This window comes from Heptranchias perlo, chromosome 29 (assembly GCF_035084215.1).
Source record: "Heptranchias perlo isolate sHepPer1 chromosome 29, sHepPer1.hap1, whole genome shotgun sequence".
NCBI classification, from domain to species: Eukaryota; Metazoa; Chordata; class Chondrichthyes; order Hexanchiformes; family Hexanchidae; genus Heptranchias; species Heptranchias perlo.
Window position 1 is genome coordinate 18,684,866 of NC_090353.1, and position 25,599 is coordinate 18,710,464.

Genomic DNA, 25,599 nt, shown 5'->3' on the forward strand with positions numbered 1-25,599 from the left:
GCTTTCTGGACCTGTGGCTGGCAGAATTTTCCAGGCCCAGGAGTAGACATGGCAGGAGGACCACCAATCTGCTCACCATGTGACCAAAAATAAACAGTGACTTGTCCTCCACTGGCAGAGGCTGAAAATGAAAAGAATTTGGGTGATCAATAACCATACCCTGAAGGTAGGTAGTATGAGACAGCTGCATAAGCAAATAACCAAAATCAGTTACTGCAGTGCATCTGGAGGGCAATGGATTACAAGTCAGTACCTTATATTGGTATTGTACAGATCAATGGCAATGCCAATTTTAGAATAAGATGCTGTTTTAATGACTACCTCAAAAACCATTAGATGCATTAGAAAGGGCTCAGGTGAGAATGATCAGGATGATTCAAGGACTACAGCGGCTAAGTTATGAAGAAAGGCTTAAGTCACTAAACTTAATTTTTACTGCTGAAAAAATTTTAGAGATGACATCATACAGGTTTTTAAAATAATGAAAGGTATAGATAATGTTGAAGCAAGAAGCTTTTTAATTTGATAATTAGCACAGAACCAGAGGACACAAGTACAAAATTCGGACGTCCAAGGCAAGGCTATTAGAAAAACTCTCTCTGATAGTAGACATGTAGAACAGATTCCGAGAGATGGTAATTACAGGTCAATATCTGTTGAGATTAGATATTAATAGCTTGATTTTTTTCAAGGGAAGTAGGGAAAGAAACTGAAGTTCTCCTTAGCATATCACATATATATGATACAGTAGTACACTGGATGGGGAAGGCTTGATGGACTACATGCCTTATTTCTCACTTTGGATGAAGCAGGCTTTATATGCTCAATGACCCATTTCTTGCTCTGGACTTCATGTTCTTATAGTCATACTCTATCTTTCAGGGTATTGGATTTGCATAAATAGCTGCTTAACTGTCACCCACCTCTCCCCCCACAAAACTACCTATAACACTGGATACATTTTTAAAATTAAAAAACTGGGTTAATTTTAAGTGAGAAAGTTTGCAAGCCTTTTTGAACCAATGAAAAGTTATTCTTGTGTACTTCGGTTTGTTGATAGGATCCATGCATTTTGTGAATCCTCAAGGTTAAATAATCATTTATTCAACAGCTTATGAGGTGTATCTTTCTCTTCCTCTTGCAAACATGAGATCATCTTGCAGTAACATTACTTCCAGTCACTAGTAGTCATGGTTGAAAAGTAACTTTCTTAGGCTGTGTCAAGGGATTGAGAATTATCATTTCATTTTGTTTTGATGGTTTGACATGTGCCTTACGCACATCTTCCTGCAAGGAATTTTTCCTTTTTTTAAGCCTTTGCCCCTGGATTCCGAGTAGATCAGTGCCCTTCCACGATGAGAGCAAGGTAAAATAAGTGGTTAGGTTTCCTTGGCATTCTCTTGACCATGAATGTCAAGTGGTTGTACATGTGTATGGTGGGACCTACTTTAGACTTTCCCCATTACTGAGGTCAGCCATGAAATCCATAAAGCATGCATGTCAACAGAATTTCCAAATTAGTTCATGTTTTACAGTATGCTACAGGAAAAGGATTATGCACCAGAGCAGATCATGATCTCATGTAGAACTAGGGGGCATAGTTGCAGGATAAGGGATCGCCCATTCCAGACTGAGATGAGGATGAATTTCTTCACGCAGAGGATTGTGAATCTTTGGAATTCTCTATCCCAGAGTGCTGTGGATGCTGAGTCATTGAGTATATTCAAGGCTGAGATGGATAGATTTTTGGATTCTAGGGGAATCAAGGGATATGTAGATCGGGAGGGAAAGTAGAGTTATGGTCAAAGATCAGCCATGATCTGACTGAATGACGGAGCAGGCTCAAGGGGCCGTATGGCCTACTTCTGTTCCCATTTCTTATGTTCTCATTAGATCTGTACTCCCCCTCAATCTTCACAAGGAGTATAAATGTATTCAAAGAAACTGAATCACATTGAAACAAAATGTCTTTTGTTTCGATACTAAGATACTCACATAAATGTTTACTTACAAAGCTTTGCAATTTAAACCGTGACACAGCATTAGTCTGAAAATCCATCTACAGAAATGCAAATAAGGCCTAGCTTAGCCACAAAACACTTTCAAAAACAAATATTCATCTGCCTAAAAATCAGACCACGAGAGGTTATTTTTGAAGTAGCAGGAAGAATGAAAAAGAGCCAATAACCTGTTCAGCGACTGTCTTTTACTGTAAACATACAAATGAATGGAGTTTCCCTAGGAACACCATTTTTCTGGTTTTCAACAGCAGGACAAGGGGAAAGTGGCCTCTGTACTGTATATAGATAATCTCTAAGATAGGTATCATTTATGCTAAAAAAAAATCCTGTTTAATTTGGTGATTAAAGGCAGAATTGACAACGTGCAAAAGCAGTGCATGCATATGCTCTCTACTACAAAACTGTAAAGGTTTATAGAGTACGACCACAAAAGAACTGACACAGCAGCCCAGCAAGTTATTTTCCCATTAATTCAGGGAAAAATGATCTGTTTTAGATTATTTAATACGTTTCAATACGTTTACACAGGCTACCGATCTAAGTATACATACCAACGGAAGACTTCTGCAAAGACTCCTTTTAGCTGCCCTTGAACATCACTAGAAAAACTTGGTGCTGGATGAGGATTTCTAGGAAATCAATTCTTTAAAAACTCATCAAACACAAAGATATGAAAATACCTTCTCATAGGAACTATCTCCCATGATCTTTTCATTTTTCTTTTAAATATATGCAGGTACACTAAATGAAAAACAGGCATACACCACGAACAAGAAAAGTTCCCACATTCACAAATACCACATGAGCACAAACAAAATTAAAATGTACTATTTGCTTTGCGTCAATACCAACTGTTTTAAAGTGAGATACATGCATGGGGAAGATAACATCAGTAATAATGCTTGTCGAAATGGAAAGTACCCACAATTTTAGGTGATAGCTATATAAACTAACTCAGTGTCTGATGAAGGATGACAGTTATAAGATTAATTAAAATCTGTTGCATTTGAGATCACAATTCACTTTTTGAGTTCATAAATATAGGTAGATAGGGTCTTCAGATCACCTAGTAGCAAAAGGATCAAATGGTCTGAAGAAAGGAAAGCTCTCATTACATTTGGGGAAAACTAAATTCAATGTTTTTAAAGTTACTTAGTTGACAATTTAGTGATCTGATACAGAGCATTTATGGACAAACAATGCAGGCTAGCATGTCGGAAGATTCTGAGCCACAGAGGCAGTCACTTGTCACACTTAGTTAAAAAAAAGTTGAAGAGCACTCAGATTATGCCCATTTTCAAAAAGAACACCTGTTGCGGGGGGTACACTTACAAGGTTCGGTTATATCTGGTGAAGCACCTTTTATATTTAGATGCCCAGTTAATATTCATATTCTATATTAACACAAATTTCTCTCTTCAAAAATATTTAACCAGGTCCGTAGTACCTTTCTCTGACATTATATACCAATGCGTGCGAGCATTCAGGTGTAGAATTCTCGCCTGCCACACGGGAGAGCCGGGTTTGATTCCTGTCCAATGCAGGGCTCTTCACCATTTGCATCCCTTTGAATTTGGATAAATTCACATGCTAGCTTGCAATCTGCGTACCTTCTTCTTTTCCAAAAGACAGACAAAATGGAAAAGGGCGGGGGGAGGGGGAGGTAGCCCTGATAATAAAGGATGACATAAAGACAGTAGTGAGAAAGGATCTTCGCTTGGAAGATCAGGAAGTAGAATCAGTATGGGTGGAGATAAGAAATAACAAAGGCCAGAAAACACTGGTGGGAGTAGTTTATAGGCCCCCTACCAGAAGTTATACAGTTGGACAGAGTATTAATCAAGAAATAAGGAGCTTGTAACAAAGGTAATGGGGGATTTTAATCTTCATATAGACTGGGCAAATCAAATCGTCAAAAGTAGTTTGGAGAATGCATTCGAGACAGTTTCCGAGAACAATACATTATGGAACCAACCAGGGAACTGGCTATTTTAGATCTTGACTTGTGTAATGAGACAGGGTTAGTTAGTAATCTCATAGTAAGGGATCCTCTGGGGAAGAGTGATCATAATATGATAGAATTTCACACCGAGTTCGAGAGTGACGTACTTAAGTCCGAAACTAGAGTCTTAAACTTAAACAAAGCCAATTACACAGTATGAGGGGCGAGTTGGCTAAGGTTGATTGGGAAATTAGATTACAAGACATGCCAGTAGATAAGCAATGGCGAACATTTAAAGAGATATTTCATAATTCTCAACGAGTATACATTCCATTGACAAATAAAAACTCCACGGTAAAAGTGATCCATCCGTGGCTAATTAAAGAAGTTAAGGATAGTATTAGATTAAATGAAGAGGCTGATAATGTTGCCAAGAAGAGTAGCAAGGCTGAGGATTGGCAGAGTTTTAGAAACCAGCAAAGGATGACCAAAAAACTGATAGAGGGAGAAAATAGAACATGACAGTAAACTAGCAAGAAATATAAAAATGGACTGTAAGAGCTTCTAAGAGTATAGAAAAAGGAAGAGAGTAGTGAAAGTAATCGTGGGTCCCTTTGAGGCTGAGACAGGAGAAATTATAATGGGGAATAAGGAAATGGCAGAGACATTAAACAAATATTTTGTATCTGTCTTCACAGTAGAAGACACAAAAAAATACCAGAAATAGTGGGGAACCAAGGGTCTAATGAGAGTGAAGAATTTAAAATAATTAATATTAGTAAAGAAAAAGTACTGGAGAAATTAATGGGACTAAAAGCCGACAAATCCCCTGGACCTGATAGTTAACATCTTAGGGTTCTAAAAGAGGTGGCTGCTGAGATAATGGATGCATTGGTTGTGATCTTCCAAAATTCCCTAGATTCTAGAATGGTCCCCGTGGATTGGAAGGTAGCAAATGTAACACTGCTATTCAAGAAAGGAGGCAGAGAGAAAATAGGGAACTACAGGCCATTTAGCCTGACATCAGTCATCGGAAAAATGCTGAAATCCATTATTAAGGACGTGGTAACAGTGCACTTAGAAAATCATAATATGATTAGGCAGAGTCAGCATGGTATTATGGAAAGGAAATCGTGTTTGACAAATCTATTAGAATTTTTTGGGGATGTAACTAGCAAGGTAGATAAAGAGGAACCAGTGGATGTAGTTTATTTGGATTTTCAAAAGGCATTCGGTAAGGTACTGGGACCACTGCTTTTCTTGATATATATTGATGACTTGGACTTAGGTGGTACAGGGCACAATTTCAAAATATGCAGATGACACTAAACTTGGAAGTGTAGTAAATAGTGAGGAGGATAGTGATAGACTTCAAGAGGACTTAGGCAGGCTGGTGGAATGGGCAGACACGTGGCAGATGAAATTTAACGCTGGGAAATGTGGGGTGATACATTTTGGTAGGAAGAACGAGGAGAGGCAGTTTAAACTAAAGGGTACAACTCTAAAGGGGGTAAAGAAACAGAGAGACCTGGAGGTATATGTACACAGGACGTTGAAGGTGGCAGGACAGGTTGATAAAGCAGTTAAGAAAGCATACGGGACCCTGGGCTGTGTAAATAGAGGTATAGAGTACAAAAGCGAGGATGTTATGTTGAACCTTTATAAAACACTGGTTCAGCCACAATTGGAGTATTGTATCCAATTCTGGGCACCGCACTTTAGGAACAGTGCAGAAAAGATTTACTAGATTGGTTCCAGGGATGAGGACCTCAGTTACGTGGATAGACTGGAAAAGCTGGAATTGTTTTCCCTAGAGCAAAGAAGGTTGAGAGGAGATTTGATACAGGTGTTCAAAATCATGGAGGGTCTAGACAAAGTAAATAAAGAAAAACTGTTCCCACTGGCAGAAGGGTCACGAACCAGAGGGTACAGTTTAAGGTGATTGGCAAAAAAACCAAAGGCAACATGAAGAAAAACTTTTTTACACAGCGAGTGGTTAGGATCTGAAATGCACTGCCTGAAAGGATAGTGGAAGCAGGGTCAATTGTGGCTTTCAAAAAGGAATTAGATAGGTACCTGAAGGAGAAAGATTTGTAGGGCTACGGGGAAAGAGTGGGGGAGTGGGACTAGCTAGATTGCTCTTGTAGAGAGCCGACGCAGGCTCGATGGGCTGAAGGGCCTCCTTCTGTGCCAATAACCATTCTATGATTCTATGAAAAGTTGTTACGCAAAATAAGGGCTCATGGGGTTGGGAGTAATATATTAGCATGGATAGAGGCATGATTAACGGACAGAAAACAGAGTAGGAATAAACGGGTCATTTTCAGGTTGGCAGGCTATTACTAGTTGGGTGCCGCAAGGATCAGTGCTGGGGCCTCAGCTATTTACAATCTATATTAATGATTTAGATGAAGGGACAGAATGTAATGTATCCAAGTTTGCTGATGATATAAAGCTAGGTGGGAAAGTAAGCTGTGAGGAGGACACAAAGAGTCTGCAAAGGAATATAGACAGGTTAAGTGAGTGGGCAAGAGGTGGCAGGCTGAGTATAATGTGGGGAAATGTGAGGTTATTCACTTTGGTAGGAAGAATAGAAAAACAGAATATTTTTTAAATGGTGAGCAACCATTAAGTGTTGGTGTTCAGAGGGATTTGGGTGCCCTTGTACACAAAACACAGAAAGTTAACATGCAGGTACAGCAAGCAGTAAGGAAAGCAAATGGTATATTGGCCTTTATTGCAAGGGGGTTAGAGTACAAGAGTAAGGAAGTCTTGCTGCAATTGTACAGGGCTTTGGTGAGACCACACCTGGAGTACTGTGTACAGTTTTGGTCTCCTTACCTGAGAAAGGATATACTTGCCTTGGAGGCAGTGCAACGAAGTTTCACTTGATTGATTCCTGGGATGAGAGGGTTGTCCTTTGAGGAGAGATTGAGTGGAATGGGCCTATACTCTCTGGAGTTTAGAAGAATGAGAGGGGAACTCATTGAAACATACAAGAGTCTGAGAGGGCTTGACAGGGTAGATGCTGAGAGGCTCTTTCCCCTGGCAGGAGAGTCCCCCCAGAGAGTCTTGGGGGCATAGTCTCATGATAAGGGGTCGGTCATTTAGGATTGAGATGAGGAGACATTTCTTCATTCGGAGGATTGTGAATCTTTGGAATTATCTACCCCAGAGGGCTGTGGATGCTGAGTCGTTGAGTACATTCAAGGCTGAGATTGATAGATTTTTGGACTTTAAGGGAATCAAGGGATATGGGGATCAGAAGGGAAAGTGGAGTGGAGGTCGAAGATCAGCCACGATCTTAGTGAATAGCGGAGCAGGCTCGAGGGGCCGTACAGCCTTCTCCCGCTCCTATTTCTTATGTTCTTACAACAGCAAGAAAAAACCTCTGTGAATGTTCTGTGACAGGCAGACTCATTTTTGAAAAGTTAAAACACAAGGATCACTGAATGTTTTCAACTCTGCAGTAAGATGCAGATATACAGAACATATATCCTGTAGACACAATACAATGTAGTCATGTCTTCAGCTAGCAATATAAAGGGTACAGTGCAGATTCACTTTGATGCAGCAGATATGAAGAAAAACAAATATGTAGAAAAACTTGGAAAACTGGGGCTGTTTTTGTTGGAACATAGGAGATTAAGCAATGATTTGATTGAGGTGTTTAAAATGAAGAAGGGATGGGACAGTGTTAACAGAAACAGACTGTTTCCAGTTATTGAGGGGTCTAGAATAAGCAGACATAGATATAAAATGAAATGTAAGAGATTTAGGGCAGAGAGCAGGAGTAACTTTTTTTGTGAGGCTGTGGAATGCACTACCAGAATTAGTGATAGAAGCAGAGACCATGTCAACATTTAAGAATAGGTGGTTGAAGGAAAGTGGAATAAAAATATATGGCAACAGAGCTAGCACACGGGATTAGGACTACTGCTCACGTGGAGAATAAACACCAACACAGAATGGTTGGGCTAAACAGCCTGTTTCCATGTTGTAAATTCTATGGAATTTTACGCAAGTCAGAAACATCTGTTTACAAAGGAGTTGGTCTGGTTAACAGCGTAGAGCACCATGGTGAAGGGGTTTTCAGAGAGTTTGAAAAATATGTAATCGAAAGATTATACTTTGGACACTGTCCACCAACACCTTTACCAAAATAATACTGGGGCACCGTTATATTTCACATGCAGATATAATTGCAATGGCTCACCCACACAGGAGACAACAGGCTCCCGCTCTACATATTACAGTTTCCAAAAAAAGAGGTAGACTCTGTCCAACACTAGATCTCAGGGTTTTAAAAAAGCTCCTGAGGCATGAACGATCATTACAATGTTCTAATCTATTTGGGCAGGATATCCTAAGGTTGGCTAGTGATAATAGATCTGTAAGACGTCTACATTTAGTTCTTCAAAATTCTGAAGGATAATAATGAGGTGAATAGTCAGATTGTTTCCACTGGATAGCAAGTTAACAACAAGAGGGCCCATATTTATATAATCACATAAAGAATTAAATTGGTATATAAAACAATTTCTTTACTCAGAGGGCAATCAGAATGTAGATTCTGTCACAGTATTGTAAAATTCTTTTAAAAGGGAATCAAAGACTTGTGTGAAAAAGAGAAATATTATGGGTTATGAGCAGCAAGCAGGTGAGTGGAATTAGACTAGTGGCTCATGAGGAGAAAAATATCAACAGAGTTGATGGGTCAAATGGCCTATTTCTACGCAGTAGCATTCTATGATTCTATAATCTTTTGTTGCAGTCAATTCAATATTAGCACTGCATTAACTAGAGCAGTGTGATGCTGCACCCGTAACTAGGCTTTCTTTGATCAATCCTGATACAGGCTCTTAAAGTTTCAAAACAAGGATGTGGAAAACCAAAAAATAGTAAAAAAAAATCTAAATCCAAGTCTGCACTCAGGTCCTGTTAAAACCAGCTGGCATAGATAGCACAGTAATGCTGATCTTAACTTTTGGAGACCTGCTGTCTGAAAAAATGTCATGCCTGCAGATTGGTCAGAAGGAACTACACAGTATTAATCTATTATTGTAAGTTACAGTACTCACTGTAGAGCTTCTCCCTCTGGCCGTAATGCTAGCCGTGTACACTGCCCACAAAACAGAACAAGCTTAGTAGCAATTGGACTTACCTCTGAGTGAAAATACTAAAGCACCAACAAGAACGTTAATCTACATGTGATTTGGAAAATCTTTTATAAGACTGTTTCCATACTGCTTTAATATTCACATCACGCTGCAAACTCAAGGAGAACACAAGTCAGAAAGGGAGGCCGTTATCTATTAGCTCATTTACGCTGTGAAGATTCTTGTGTGAAACATAATGTTTCATATTAATGTTCAAATTAAATTACACACTATAAATGCAAAACTGTCTCAGGTAACATACACTGCAAAACCTTAATACAATTTTCTCCAACGTAAAAATATTTCAGTCATGAATAGTTTCTTTTCCCAGCACATTTAAACATTATTAGACATGCTAATGTTCAAACAACTTAAAAAATCTAATTTATCTTGCAGCAAATATGCCTACAAACACAACTGCATAAAGGTAAATAGACCCCCATACACACAACTTCTTGCTACAATCAGGGTACACGCACATACCTGGTCTCTGAAAACAGCTTACATAGACACACAGCCAAAAATGACTGTTAGACAGACCTGTGTACACATACCAAAGCATGCTCACACATGCACACCAGTTTCTTGCAGCAATCGGGCAAGCCTGTAAATATCGATACCAGCTTCTTAATGCAATCATATAGGCTTGTGTAGAATCAGACTGAATGAGCATAAAAGAGCAGGAAGTATCTGCCAATAGTTGCACAGAAATGTGGTCTATAACAGAGATATTTAGAAGATGCACAGCTCAATATTTTACGATTTGATGCATGTTACCTGTCACAGATTCTCCAGCTCTACACACCTTAGTGTTTCCTGAGTTTTACATTCATTAAAAATATTTTTTACATTACAGATGTATGTTATTGAACAAATTTTTAGTTACAAGTTACTTCAGAAGAATGTAATATGACATATTTTCAGCACATCTTAAGAAAAGATCTTAAGAAAAGCATCAGTTTGATGGATCCTGAGCCAAAATTGCTGTTGATGTAGGAATTCAGTGGGTGAGTCACACATGCCAGAGAACTTAATTTCTGACACACTTTCAAACTAAATACGTATCCCAGTTAAATATGTTAAAATATGCAAGATTGGGTGGATATTACTTTTAATCCATTTGAAAATTACAACATATTTATTAATAAAAAAGGTTGTAAACAGGAAATTATTTTCACTTTTATTGCCTGCTTGAAGCAACAACCTCATTCTAAATTTCAAAATAGCCACTATGTAGCTGAAATCACTACAGTACATAGCTCCATGTCTCTGCTGCCTCAAATACAGCAGCTAGCAGTATTGAACAGGGACATGTCGTTGCTGCAGCAGAGAACACACTGCCCTTGCTGCCTTATATATAGCTCCCATTCGATGCTTGCTGTATTGAACATTTACCTCTTTCCTGCCTCAAGTGCTGAGAATGCTACAATATTCGGGAGAGTTTGCCCCCGCTGCTGAAGAGAACACTGCAGCATTGAACAGTCGTGCATCTTTCCTGCCTCAGGTACGCAGAACACTACACTATTGTGAAGAGTCTGCCTCTTCTGCTCAAGATACAATGCTCAAATGAATTTTCTCCCTAGGTAAAATCCAGAGTGAGTGTGTCAGTATTGTATACAGTGCCAGTTGCAACAAGGACACAATCCAGCAGGCACCGTTGACTCAGGCATAGTACCTTGTGGATATAGCAGTGTCATATTTTGCTCCAGTAATCCACCACCTCAGGCACAGCTACCAGAATGTACTAGACTGCTAAGATACCAGTCTCTCTACGACCTCAGATAACATTACTCACCAGCACTGGGAGCCTGGCCATGGATTAAAGTTGGAGGTTTCAGCCGAAAGCCAACGTTCTTCTCATCTAAAGAGAAAGAAAACCAGTGAATAAGTCTGTAGCAGTTATGAAGTAGACAAAACAAAAGTAAATACAGCAGCACAGCTGATTCACTCATCATACCTTGCAGGTCCTTGTTTAAGTCTGAGATGTACATTCAGACTTATGCATACCTACCCATTTCTTTGCAGGACCAGTACATTGGGCACCCCACAAAGAGGAGAGGACACACAAAGCTGCACCAGAGTCCACACCTGGAGCAACCATCCTTCCAGCTTCTAGAGGTTATATGGAAGGGAACAGTAAAGCGTAAAAGAGGACTAAGGAATGGGAAATACTTCCCAGTGCTGGGTTGTAAGACTTACCTGGCTCTGAGTCAGAGTTGCTGGCTGCTGCCTGGCAGAAACTCAATGGCATAAACACATTATTCTTTGGAACTGCAAGATAAAGACAACTGCAGTGAGTGTCAACAGGTCAAAGCAGTTTTAACAATCCCTAATTCTGCATGCTGCCCAACAATGCCCCTTCCTTCCAGTATATAGGGATTTTACAGTCAAGGAAAAGGACTGCAAACAGTGACAGCAGCATAAAGAAATGAGCACTGACCGGGGCAACGTACCGACCCTACAAACACACTCTGGTCGAACACACCAAGCTATGGAAGACCATTCTGATGCTTGGGAATTAACTTTATTCATCATTTGTTTATCCTCCACATATTAGGATGTCACAGTTGTGCCAAAAAAGTGACCAATTCAGGATTTAATTTGAAAACCTGCCTTAACCTTGGAATACTAATAAAGTCTCTCATTTCAGCAAGAGTCTGACCTGGAACCTCTGATGAGATGATCTGTAGTGTAATTGGCAAAATAGTGCGTTTTAGTTTGAACTGGTCACGTCTATGGTGCCACGAGACCTAATTTCAACAAGGGCAGATCACATTGGTTGGAAAAACAATGGATTTTAAACTAGTCTGCTAATTAAAAACTAAATTTTCTTTCAAGTGTACTATTTGTCTCTCCCATAGCAATAGAATGTAGAAGTGAAGCTCCCAAAACTGTTTTAAGATTCAGTGAGAGAATCTGAAATTACTGAAAATGATGAGGGTCCCAGTGACCAGGAGTCCAGTTCTGAAGAAGAAAGTGAAGATGAAGGTCCAGGTAACAGAAGTACCACCTTCCTTATGTTAGGTAGAGGCCTCTTCGTTCACTGAACAAAGTTCAACCATATACAAAGTTCCATTATCCACTGATCACAAGATAATTACGGAAGGAGACGGCTAATTGGCCTATCATAGTTCATCCAACGACCTTAAAGTGCCCACTGCAGCATCCATTTGGTTCTTAAATGATTCAAAGGTTTTCCCCTCCATTCCACTAGCTGAGGTCCATTCCATGTACTGAACACTCTACGTGAAGAATTTCCTGACATCAGTCCTAAATTTGCTTTTTAGTAGTTTGAACCAGTGTCCCCTTCCTACTCACGCAACCTAGTTTCAAGTAATCGTACTGAATTTACCTTTTCCATGCTGTTTACTATCCTGTATACCTCTTTAAGATCACCTCTCAAGACACCTCCTTTCAATGCTGAAAAGCCCAAAGTTTCTTTAGACATTCCTTATCACTCAGACCTATAACACTAGGGTTAGCCTTGTGGTTCTTCTCTGCACTGCTTCCAATGTTTGACTGTCTCCCTTGTGGCTCAATGATCACAACTGAATAAAGTATTCAAGGTATGGAGTAGCTTTCACATTTTCAGTACCCCCTAGCTCCACTGATTCACAGCCGCACTCCAGCTGGATCCTCAGTTCTTATCTACTGAAGCAGCAACAAAGACCTGCATTTATATAGCACCTTTAATGTAAAAAAAACCCTAGGCTCTTCAGAAATAGGCATAATTAAAACAGACACCAAACCAAGAAGGAAGAAATGAGGAGTGGCTGAAAGCTCAGTCAAAGACATGGGTTATGAGGAATTTTTTTTAAAATGTGGACAGAGGTGTAGAGGTTTAGGAAGGAGATTTCTAAGAGTAAGACCAAGGCAGCTGTAGGCTCTGCCACCAATGGCAGGGTGAAGGAATAGAAGGACGTATGAGAGGAAGGAGCTAGAGCAATTGGATGAAATTTCAGAGATAGAATGGGACAAGGCAATGGAGGGGTTTATAGGTGGTTACAAGGGTTTTCAATTGAATGCACTGGGGGAAAGGAAACCAGTGTAGGTCAGCAAAAATGGGTGTGATATTCCAGTAGGATACAATGCAGGCCAGGATAACTGTGATGAGTGTTTTGGACAAGTTGGAGCTTAATGCAAGGTGGAGAATTGGAGACAAGCAAGGAGAGGTTAATGCAGTTGAATAGGGAGGCGACAAGGGCATGTATAAGGGTTTCAGTAGCGGAGTTCAGGTAGGGATGACGATGAGCAATTTTGCAGAGGTGGAAGTATATAGTCTTAGTGATGGACAAGTTGTGGGGTTTAAAGCTCAGCTCAGGGTCAACAGAAGACACAGATTGTGAATTATCTGATTCAGCCAGAAAGTGTGATCGGGGATGGGAAGTAGCAAGTGAGCAGAGTTTGAGGAGCAGTGAAAGATAATGGCTTCAGTCTACTCAATATTGAGCTGGAGAAGGGTGCGACTCATTCTCAGCCATGCCTTTTTCACCTCTACTATTCCAATGCTCTCCTAGCCGGCCTCCTATTCTCCACCTACTATAAACTTCAGCTCATCCAAAACTCTGCTGCCATTATTCTATCCTGCAACAAGTCCTGCTCACCCATCATCCCAGTCCTTACTGGCCTAAATTGGCTCCCGGTCCCCCAGCGGATCAAATTTAAAATTCTCAGTTATGTGACAGAGAGAAAGAGAGTGACAGAGAGAGATTGAGAAAGAGAAAGATTGAGGAAAAAGAGAGGTCAGCGGAGAAGAACTGTGTATACGCAGACCAGTCAATCTCCAGTGATATTGCTCATGTTGAGTCAAAGGATATATTGTATTGAGAGCACATTATACCTTGTAATTTATAATATATTTTGTAACAGTAGTTGATATCCTGTGACTTTGCTCACAAACAAAAATATAAGCTAAACACAGAAGAATGTAGCATATTTAATTTTTTGCACTGCATGCAAAACAAGTATATTCCATAGGTGTCAGCCGTGGCTCAATGGTAGCATTCTCACATCTGAGTCAGAAGGTTTTGGGTTCAAGTACCACTCCAGACACTTGAGCTAAATATCCAGACTCACACTCCAGTGCCATACTGAGGGAATGCTGCACTGTCGGAGGTGCCATATTTTGGATGAGACGTTAAACTGAGGTCCCATCTGCCCTCTCAGGTGGGTGTAAAAGATCCCATGGCACTATTCAGAAGAACAGCAGGGTAGTTCTCCGGTGACCTGGCCAATATTTATCCTTCAACCAACATCACTAAAAAAAGATTATCTGGTCAGTATCTTATGGCTGTTTGTGGGACCTTGATTGATTGGCTGCCACGTTTCCTACATTACAATAGTGACTACACTTCAACAGCACTTCATTGGTTGTAAAGCGCTTTGGGACATCCTGAGGTTGTGAAAGGCTCAAGTCTTTCTTCTATTGAGGCAGAGATTATAACCATTTAAAAAAGGAATCTGATAAGCATTTGAAAAGAAAGGGAAATAGGATTAAAATAGACAGCTCCAGTTGAACAGCTAGCAACGGCACTTGTGCAATGGCTGACATGCCTCCTTTTGTGCTGTAATTTGTTTGATTCTATAATTCCTGGGTGCTCGATTAGGTAGTGAGCCATTTATTACCTATTTTCCACCTCCTAAATACCACCCATCTTACCTGCACCATCACTGAAACCCTCATTTATGCATTAGTGACATGTTTTCCTCCTGGACTCTCAAGCTCCATTCCACACAAATTCTCAATTCCTCTAGCCTTATATTCCAGTTTGCACCCTCTGCTCCTGAGTCTGAATTACTATATATTTCCACTCCACCAGTGGTGGCAGAGCCTGCAGCTTTCACAACTCTGCTTTCCGGAATTTGTTTCCCAAAATCCCTACCTTCAAAAGCATTCCGAAAAGCTTTGTTTTAGACCTCATATTCGGCCATCTTCCCTAATTCTTCTCCCTGGTGTGCAAATCCTACCTTTTCTAAAGTGCCTGGGGAGGTTTTGCAATGTTAGATCTTGTGGAAGAGGTGAAATCCTGTTATGATCTTGTGTAGAAATTTCAGATGAGGCTCCAAGAATGGCCAAACCTGCATGCAATTATGTTGTACTGTGCATCCAAAGAGACGATTTATTGAAAAAGACCCAGAAGTAAAGCTGCCTTGTGTGACAAGACATTTGAGGACGCAGGCTCAGATGGCACAAACATAAGTTTGTCTAGTACAAGACTCATATGAACAAAACCAAGTTTTCGAAGTGTACTTCCCAACAGTTTTGTTGCTCAAAGAAATGGCCACCACATAAACTCCAAAAAAAGTTGCTTTCAGACAACAATCGGAAACCAGTACAATTGCGGGGATATCCATTTAAGATTTCAGCCTGTCTATCCTGTCATTACCATTTTACACAACTTATCTTTGGTCACAAAGAAGTGTTCAATTACTGAAGGCAAGAGGCTCTTATTTGGCAACCTATTCCAAGAGCTATACCCTCAAACAAAGGAAACTATCTAGTTTTTCTACCGATCCACGCTGACAAATCTGGCCTGCAAGGTAAACTGACACACAGCTCCAGCAAGTCTGAGTTTTACTCTTCCAATATAAAGTTAATGATAGATGCTCTGCCCAAACCTTCTGAAGAATTAGTAGCTTTAAGAAAATGCAGACCTACAAAACATCCCCCTCCCAGGAGAACATTACTACTGACAGATGGTGTTTGGAGGTTGTGCATCAAGTGAAGATTCTCCATTTGAGGATGATAGCTTTCCTGTTGATCGTCTTCCTGGAGAAATTAACCCAAGCTCTGCATATAAAGTATGCCTGGTGGAAAGGTAGCAAAGACACTAGCATTGATAGTTGAAAAGACCCCACAACAGGATCTATAGAAGATAAAGGCAGCTGCAGGCATGCTACAGCAGAAAAAGATAATACTCTGGGACCGGAGTTCCAGCACCAAGGTGTGGACACCAACTTTATCTTAAGAACCATACCACAGAAACAACATTTGTGAGAACAAAATATTGAACTGGTTCAGAAAGTGAGAATAGAACTAATTTTCTTTTCAGAAAAGCATCTGATATACTCTATTGCTAATAAAAGAAGAAAACAAATAGTAAACTAAATGATATTTATGCAGCAAAGTAATAGGGCAGATTGTGAGCTTTCAGAGAGGTGCAATTTCCTCCCATTTAACAAGCGCCCTATCCTAATGTATATAGTGGATAAAAGGTTTGTTCAGACACAAGTGAGCTGGCCTGCTATTAAATATGCACAGAGTGGGAGACAGGTTTTCCAAATCAAAATGTCCAAGCGCACACAATTGGGGGAGCGGAATGGAAGAAAACAGTACTTCAGTTTCTCCTAGTTCAGTGAGTAAGTAATTAACTCAGCCAGTCGGTCATTATTCACAAAATGGATACTTCCAACATGCAACTAGAATCCAGTATGGGGATTGAAAAAGGCTGATTTTGTAATTCTATTTAATGCTCGTTATATCAGAGTATTGCCAGATATACTGTACTAATGTGCTTTTGGTTTATTTTCATGAAAAGTTTCATTAAATTTTGTAATGTGTACCTTTAAACCAAATACTTTCTTTACCAGTAAATATCTTGGGTCAGTGTAATATTAGAACAGCTCATATGTTAAACTTTCCAAGCCATTGGCACAGGCCCATAAATACATCTCTCATACTCATTATTGCCTTTTTTGATGGTGCACCATCATCTCGGTCAATGATCTGTTCACGTTCAATTCCCTGTCCATTTGTGCATGCTCGCCTACCTTCCACTCCCTCCCACTATAACAAGGAATTAGGTTTAGTAATGCTACCAAAAGAATCAAATATGTAGCTGCACTTAAGCGAACATCCAAAAGATAAACTGCGTATGGCACACACAGACTCAAGGACCTGCAAATGATTCCAGGATGCCTGTAGCTCAGCTAATTTAGAACGTATTTGTTCAGCCAATGCATAATCCCAATTATTGAGCTAATAACCAGTGGCAAAAAGAAAACAAAATGTTTCAGCATTTGTTCACTCATGTGGAAAAGGAACATACCCGGCTGTGAAGATGGGAACACCTGTGTGAAAGACGACGATCTCTCTCTTTTAACAGGTGGAGGGTAATTACCATCATCTCTGTCAGAATCTGAAGAAATAAATAATTTATACTGTGCAGAACAATTATATATTTAAAAGTTTATCATGTGGCCATCATGCATTAATTGTCACATTTAATCACAAAGGCAATTTTTTAAAAAAAGGTGCTTGGTTACTCAGACTTGCAGCCAAAAATTTACAAAAAAGGTACAAATACCCTCTAATTGACCTCAGGAGTTTAGAAGCAACTACAATTGCCTGGATTTGCCTTTTTTAGACAAATCCCTACAGAAAGTATTTTAATAATGGCTTTAAAAAGACAGGCCAGTTTTAGCATAGCTCCATTTTAGCAACTAAATATCAATTGTGCTCCAGACTACCTGTGAGCAAGGGGATCCAATAGTATATTTAAAATTAACATAACAGAACATAAGAATCAATCAACTGAACACACTCACCTTCCGCATCTTCAGGACTGGAGGCATCCACTGGCCTCTAAAACACAAAATAAACCCATCACTCTCAAATTCTCCAGGTTGTCAGTTATATTTAAAAATATACTTCTCCCTGTTACATGCCAACAAGAGACAGCAGTGTCATAATTGAAAATTTGAAAATTCTATAATTTAATGTCCAACTAGCCATTAATCCCAAAGATCTAGTGGTCATGCAACCATCATTCATTTGGGGCTATACTTAAAAGTTACTGCAGTCAGCAAATATTTTTACAAATGCAATACTTTATACACCACAAAAAGGTCCAAATAACATAACAATGCACTCTCAACTGTCTGTAGGACTCCAGTTTGAATCATGTTCAGCTCTTTCATTCAACCCTTTGAGTATGCAGTAGGGTCACTGGAATTTCAGTAAAACGCAAATGTGGCCACATTTCTGTACTGATACTAAGGACAGATTTTAAACCACCAAATGTGACTCATTTTGAGACAGAACATTTTGAGCTCTGCAACATGAAGCCTCAACACTTGATGCAATGAATTAAGAGTGTTACATTACATTGTTTAATACTTTTCAGATGTCTGTAAATGAGAGTGATACCTGGGGACTGGAGAATAGTAAATATAACAATTATCAAAAAATAGTAAGGCACAAACCTATTACAACCAGTTAGCCAATCACCTATACTGGGAAAATGCTTGACAGCATTCTATGGGATGGTATAAATGAATATCTAAAGAGGGCAGGTATCACAGGAAGCAGTCAGCAAAGTTTCAGAAGCAACACACTACCTTACAAACCTCCTGGAATCTTCTTTCGATGAACAAAACTAGCGGATTTTAAAAAGGAATTTGACAAAGTTCCTTGTGTGAAACTAGAAGGTAAAGTTCAAACTCATGGAATAGATGACAAGTTAGCTAAACAGATTGAAAATTGGCCGAGCAATGGTCTCCTGGGCTGGCTATTGAGGCAAAAACTCTGCAATCAGTTAAATGCTGTGATATGAAAGAACAAGCTAGATAGGTAGAACGGCTGCCCTCATGTGTAATTATCTTTGTGACCAGTAAACAGAGGGTGGTGATAAATGGAGAACGGTCAGGGAAAAGTAATCATAAAATGTTACACTACAGGAACAGGCACTTAACCATCTCAGCTCTAACGATGAAAAAAACCTAATCTCTCAAGTTTCTCTTCATAACTGTAACCCTTCAACCCTGATAACATCCCAGTGAATCTATGCTTCATTTTTCTAAAGGCATGTCCAAAACTATACAAAATACTCCAAATGCAGCTTAAGATCTTCTATAAGTTCAACATTACTTCCTTTCTCTTGCATTCTATACCTCAACAGAAAGCAAGAATCTTGTTTGCTTTTTTATGGCCATATCTATTTATGGTGCCACCTTTAATGACCTGTGCACCTGCACCCCAAGGTCCCCCTTCTCTTCTACTCCATTTAAAATCTTACCATTTAACCGTACCCTATTCTTACTTCCAAAATGTATTACTTCATTTTCTACACTGAACCAGATCTCCCCCCATCTGCTGGACTATTTATGTCCTCACACTGTCTTTCACAATCCTCGTCATCATTTGGCACATCCCCCAGTTTGGTGACATAATAGAATGTTATATAATTCTATATAACAGGATATTGAAATAGGACAATCGACCCATGAAGTCTGTACCAGTGCTATTCCATGAGCACCTAGTTTAATTCCACTTTTCTGCGTGTTCCCCCTACTCTTCAATATTACACTTTTGTAAGAAACCATCTAACTCCTTTCAGAAGAATTTATTGGCTCAACTTCAACCACCATTTGTGACAGACAACTTCCATTCTAAAAAAACATTCAGTCAAGGGAGGGAGAGCGTCGGACACGGGACTGGGAGGTGGGGGGATGTCCGAGGCGGTGGGGGGGACGGGGACGTCCGACACTGGGGGGGGGGGGGGGGGGGGAACGACGACGTCCGACGCGGTGGGGGGGGACGACTACGTCCGACGCGGTGGGGGGGGGACGGACGTCTGACGCGGTGGGGGGGGGACGGACGTCTGACGCGGTGGGGGGAGGGGGGGGGGACGTCTGACGCGGTGGGGGGGGACGTCTGACACTGGGGGGGGTCTGACACGGTGGGGGGGGGGTGTCTGGAGTCCAACTTGGAGGCGGGGGGATCGCGTCAGCCAATCGCTTGTTAGATCATGCCAGGTAGGCCTGTTGGACCTGGAGGAAACACTCCTGCTCCTCCTGACCCACAAGCAGTGCAATAAAGGGACTTGCTTGATAAGTTGGACCTTACGTGGCGTGAAGCAGAAGGCCCAGGAATCCCAAACCCCAGGTGTTAAAAATAAAAATGCTGTTAAAATGGAGGCCCACAGTCTCCTTAAAGTATTTCATGACCGACTCACCTCCTGAGAGTGAGTTGGTCACCCACCCCTCAACCCGCCTCCGTTAAAACCTGATGTGAGCGGGTTGGGGGTGATTTGGGGTCAGGTTTAACTTTTTTACAATTTTTACTCTCCTACCCGGCCCCAACCCACTCGTTCATGGGGTTAAAATTTACCTCCTAGAGTCCTGGTTGGATATCTCCTGCTTGGGGTAAACCTTTCCATATAACCCAACAATTTGATCACAGGAGATAATGCCAGTATTGTTCTAGGGTCCTGTAAATGAACTGATCAGACTAACTTATGAAACTTTGGAGGTGTTCTCATATAGTGGGAAGGACAGCCTTCTCAGGCTCAATTTCTAAACCCAACAACTGGAGTGATTCTTCTCTATTTCCCCACAAAGTTGTATAGGCAGTTATCCACCTGAGCTCCAGGTGAGTGGAGGGGTGACTAGTGAAATGATTGTTGCAAGGCTAGGGAAGGTCCAGAGCCACAGGACAACCAGCAGCAACGAGCTCTTGCCACGGACCTAGCTTTGGACAGATAAACTGTTCTTCAGTACAAGAAAACCCTAGGAAGCACCAGGAAAGGCGTGGCTACTGTAACGGGTTCTTGCGGCCAGTCAATTGAGCAAGGAAAAACCTGTTTCTCCATTGCCGTTCCAAACAATGTTTTCAGGGTTTTGCTAGTTTCTTACAAGTTTCCAGCAATTCTTTAACCTGTCCACCAATGATACCTTTCCAGTACAAAAGGGAGAAACAATGCTAGACACAGCCACGTCACTTTGCAAATCAGAACGCCAAAGGCCATGGATCACATCCCAGAGTCCAATGCATACACTGCTGCTGGTCTATCGGTTTGCACTTGGCCCTTAAGGCATAGTGATGAGTACAAAGGGGACAAGTGGCCCAATTTAACAACTCTCTGTAGCTCTCTGGTGCAGAAACCTCACCCCTTGTGTTTGGTGGCAAGTATCGTAACCTGAATAGGCTCTTCCGAGTAAATTCATCATTTAAGCATGCATGTGTTTGGAGTCACTGTCGAGGGAGGGTTGGGGCTCCGGTTTAACCTCCTGCACATTAGATTTCTAATGTCAGGCGAGAACGTGGAAGACAACCACTAAGTCTTCAACTGTGTTATTATATAAAATCCAGCCATAGATGGCATAAGCTTTATCTATTTTGGGAAATGATTGTAAGATTAATTCGGATGAAGGCAGCCAATCAGCCTACCTTAAGCTCACCCATCTAGAAACATCTATAGTCCCTGCACAGCATGCACTCTTTAAATAATTCCAAACTTTTTGCATGCAATAGTCTAATCTAATAGCGATCACTCTTTGCATGAGAAAATTTCTGACGAATCCTAAGCTTGTCTTTCACCAGTTTGAACCTGCGCCTCTTGTCCTACTGTGACCATTGACCTTGAAGTACAGCCTTAATTATCTTTCCTTCCAATAATTTACGTATGTCAGCCCAGACACTCTTGATTATAACCCAGAGAGGCAGATATGAGAAACCCCATGAACGTTGCTTGCTGAACTCTCAGAAATCTGGAGGAAAGGCTCCAGTAGCAAGCACACTGGGGTTATGAGTGACCCATGCATTAAACAACTCTGTAAATTTTATATTTTTATCTAGGAATCTGTCCTCCAGCAGCATGACAACATTTTCTTCCCCCTCCTCCTTACCCAAGGAGTAAGAGACCATATGTAACACTGTATATCTATAACAACGTGACAATATTTTTACTTGCACCTTGACCTGTGGTTTCCCTAGAAACAATCGAGCTGTGAAGGATGCTTCATGAAGAAAGATTACAGACACTGCCATCAATCTCAGGATCCACATGTAGCTGAGACTAAAATCTGCACCTGTAATACTTGAGCTGCAGAACCCTAAAGCATTGCCCAGAGCCGTCTAAGAAAGGCATGACTTGTGCTGTTGCAGCTGGTATTTTAATATGGAACCCAGTCTGTCTAGTGCACCGAGTGCCTGCTTGACTGTCATCTATGCAGCACCACAATAGTGAACTCAGACTAGGCACAGACAGATGTGGCAATGTCATCTAAAGGAAGCCTGTCACCAAAAACAAGCATTTCATGAACAAACCGATGGTAGGTCAAATAACAACTCACAAAGACAAGATGAGTAACTCTGTATAGGCAAATGAATTGGTGAAATACTCAGTATCGACTGAATTACAGAGAAGAAACAATCAATGAAAAGATAAAAACTTGTCAACTGATGCAGAAAACAGTACTGAGCATTAACCAACATGCACTGATGACTAAGGCTGTGCAGGACATTTACCATAAAATGAGGTAAAGAGAATGTTGGCAATAACTCACTGACAACCAAGAACAAGAAGGTACACAGCATCATCTTAACAGTAAGAAGCATTGGCCAATGAAAAAAGAAAACAAAAAACTGGAGTTAGTAACTATTTTTGCTGCTGAGGACAAATGAATGGGTGCTCTGAAGGCAGCTCCACCTTTTTGTAACTTAATGGAACGGATCACATCAGTGATGCCCAATGTAATGACACCAAAAAGTCTTAAGGCAATTCTTTTGTGATTTTCCCCAGATGATAGGTGCTGTACCTGCTCTTTGTAGATTATTGAATGTCTGAAATTAAAAAAACATTTTTCTGATCTCCCAGCAATAGAATACACTGTTGCTGACATAAGAAATAGAATAATGTTCAATATCAGAACATGGCTTATATATGAAAGTGGGGAAGGAGTGCCACCATTTTGGTACCAACTCTTAAAGGGACAGAATTAAAGTGGCCCCACCCAAATTTGTATGTTGAATTGTTCTTCTATTTGTATTCGAAAGTCAGACAAATATGAACCTCACAATAGTGACACTTTCTCCACGATATCAAACAAATTGAAATTCCAAAACAATGTTCATACATATATAGATGGATCCAAGCAACTTCATATATGCATAAACTACTGATAGTATTTATATTTTTAAAAGTAAACTTATTGCCTGATGGAAGAAATCTAGTTACTTATGAAGATAAAATTTTGAAAAAACATTTAGGGGAATAAGCTACATTGCCTACTACAAACTTAAGGAAAAACAGGTGCCAACAACACTGATCTGAAATCATATCACTTTGAAAGTTGCAAACTGACCAGTAACCGTGGCCCAGATTTTGCTGAGAAAATAACGGCATCTGGACGACGCACACCGATTTGCACCACTCGTCGTTAGCTTTGCGAAAACAGCTTCTTGCCCTTAACCTCCCGGTGATTTTTATGCATTTGCACGTTAATTGCCCATGAACCTCACCACGCAAAGTTAAATCTCGTAATTAACAGCGCAAGTACCCTTTTAACAACATGATAATTGTTAATGACTGCCAATCAACCTCTCTTGTCCAGAAAGTGAACATTTAAAAGTGTGGAGCCTCAATCCTTCAGGTTGCAAATTGTTACTGGAGATTTTAAAAATCTCAAATTTAAAATTTTAATTTTTTTTCTTACTTTTCCTTTCTGTCTCTCTTAATCCAATCTTTCTTTTCCTCTCTTTATTTCTCTTTCTGTACTTGATTTGACATTGAATTGACCCGCTCTAATTCACCTTCCTTCCCAGCCCTTCCTCTGTTTATTTCTCAATCTTTTAATCTCATTGATTAAGGAGTTTGTCCCGTTGTTCACCAAGATCCCAGATGCCCTGTTTCCCTCGCTGCGCTGTTATCAGCTTGCACTTCCAGCAACTTTGTGGGCAAAAAATGTTAAAATCTAAATGTGCACGAACAAGACTAACTAACAGATGCCCCGCTCCAGCAAAATCTGGGCCAATATTTTTTAGTCCTCCAATTAGCCTTAAGTTAGTCTGACTCACATTACCAGTACTTCCCATAAGCCAGTCCTGTTTTCTGTCCAACGTCCAATTAGGCATCTCAGCGATTTCCAAAACGCCGATACTTGTACATTTCTAATTTATTCCACTAGAGTTTGTTCTCTTTCATTTCCTGAAGAACCAATCCTGAGCTCCCCTATAATTGCACTACAGTATTTTATGCTGAATTCTTTGTTGTCTCTGGGTTCAATTACCCCAACACTCCCTCATCTCAATCTTGCTGTCTTGCAGAGGTTTCTGTTATTTATTGTGTTACCTTGTTTGACGGCGGTGTAGGTGAGGTCATTGGTTCAAGTTTTTCCTATAAACACAGTAGTTATGATAAACATTTTTAAAATTCTGAATATAAAAACTAAAATCAAATATTACTTTTTAATATAATGTACCATAATACAGTACAATATAAAATTGAAGCATGAGTTAATATGTAGGACACTGGACAATATTTAAACTTTTCTTTTTCTCAACAACTTCCTTGAGTGGGGCATGTTTCAGCAACCCCAGACACCTTTTGGCAACTCATTCAAATGGCAACTAGGCATTTGTAGCTTTCAACAGCGAGTGTTGGAAAATTCAACAGCTTGTGGGTAAGGGGGGGGGGGGGGTGGGGGTGACGGGGAGAACATTACAGCTGAGCATGACCCGGTCTTCATCTGATGATCACGCAGGTATAGTTCCGATAGGGTCACTGGATAGCACTCAGCGGCCAGAACCATGGCTGATTTTCTCCTCCCTAATTCAGGGATGCAGAGGCCAATTATAGTGCCCCACACCTCATCCCAACTGGGATCAGCTACTAAACACAGATTAGAGATCAAACCTGGGATCTTTCTGGTCTGCATAATTCACCTATTCACTAAGTAAACCTAATGAACCATTCGGCAAACTGCATTTCAACACTTAAAAAAACACTAAACAGAGACACAAATAGCAGGTAGAGGAGATAACGGGAGCAGAGAGTCTGACGGGTTTATTTTCTTTGAGACCTCAAGGTGAAGTGACAAGGTCCATACTGAAGGGCACCGAAGTAGAAGAGTAAAAGACAACAAAGTAAATCAGAAAATATGTGACACTAAGTTTGTGCTTTAAAAGTGTGACAATTGTAGGAAGAAATGAAAAAAAGACTGATTTTCATATTAAGTTCTGCATAATTTTCTCTTGCTGAATGATTAACACACAGGAAGGGTCAATTCACTATAGTAAAGGATACCATCAATGTGGAAAAGAATAGGAAAGATGACAAAGTAAGTCCAGAAGTAGTGGTTAGCTGACATCCAGCTTGGATTTTAAAAGCTATTGGTTAGACTTACAAAAAGATATGAAAAACTGTGTCTTTGAAGAATTGAAGAAAAGAGATTTCCACCATCCTAGTGAAGGGCAAGGAAAAGATCAAGATATGGTCCGGTCAGATCGGGTGACAGATGACTACGTTAGTTATGCACCAGGGACACTCAAATTTGAATACCACAGAATTGAGGGAGTGAAGACAGGGACTGTACCAGGGGAATGACAAGGATGGGAGACAATGATAACTTTGCTGGGAACAAGGGCATTGAAAAGAGGGGTGAGGCTGCAGTTAAGCAAGGCAGTGAATGGAGTGCTAAAAGGGAGGGATCCAGGGATTTGACAGTGCGGCTGTAAGTGACTTGAGGGAGAGATTTT

General features: G+C 40.4%; 1 protein-coding gene across 7 annotated transcripts in view; it reads right to left on the reverse strand.

Moving 5' to 3' along the window:
• The window catches only part of LOC137299471 (ran-binding protein 3-like), a 303,210-nt gene that overhangs the window by 60,004 nt on the left and 217,607 nt on the right, over positions 1-25,599 (reverse strand). For 6 of the 7 annotated variants that reach the window (XM_067968224.1, XM_067968219.1, XM_067968221.1 and 3 more), the window contains 5 exons: positions 24,194-24,238; positions 17,670-17,706; positions 17,171-17,260; positions 11,322-11,393; positions 10,918-10,983 (listed from right to left, as the gene is read on the reverse strand). In XM_067968224.1, coding sequence (XP_067824325.1) covers positions 10,918-10,983; positions 11,322-11,393; positions 17,171-17,260; positions 17,670-17,706; positions 24,194-24,223 — 295 coding nt within the window. In that variant the 5' untranslated portion in view covers positions 24,224-24,238. The remainder of the gene's footprint in view (positions 1-10,917; positions 10,984-11,321; positions 11,394-17,170; positions 17,261-17,669; positions 17,707-24,193; positions 24,239-25,599) is intronic. The other variant, XM_067968223.1, reaches the window with a different exon arrangement.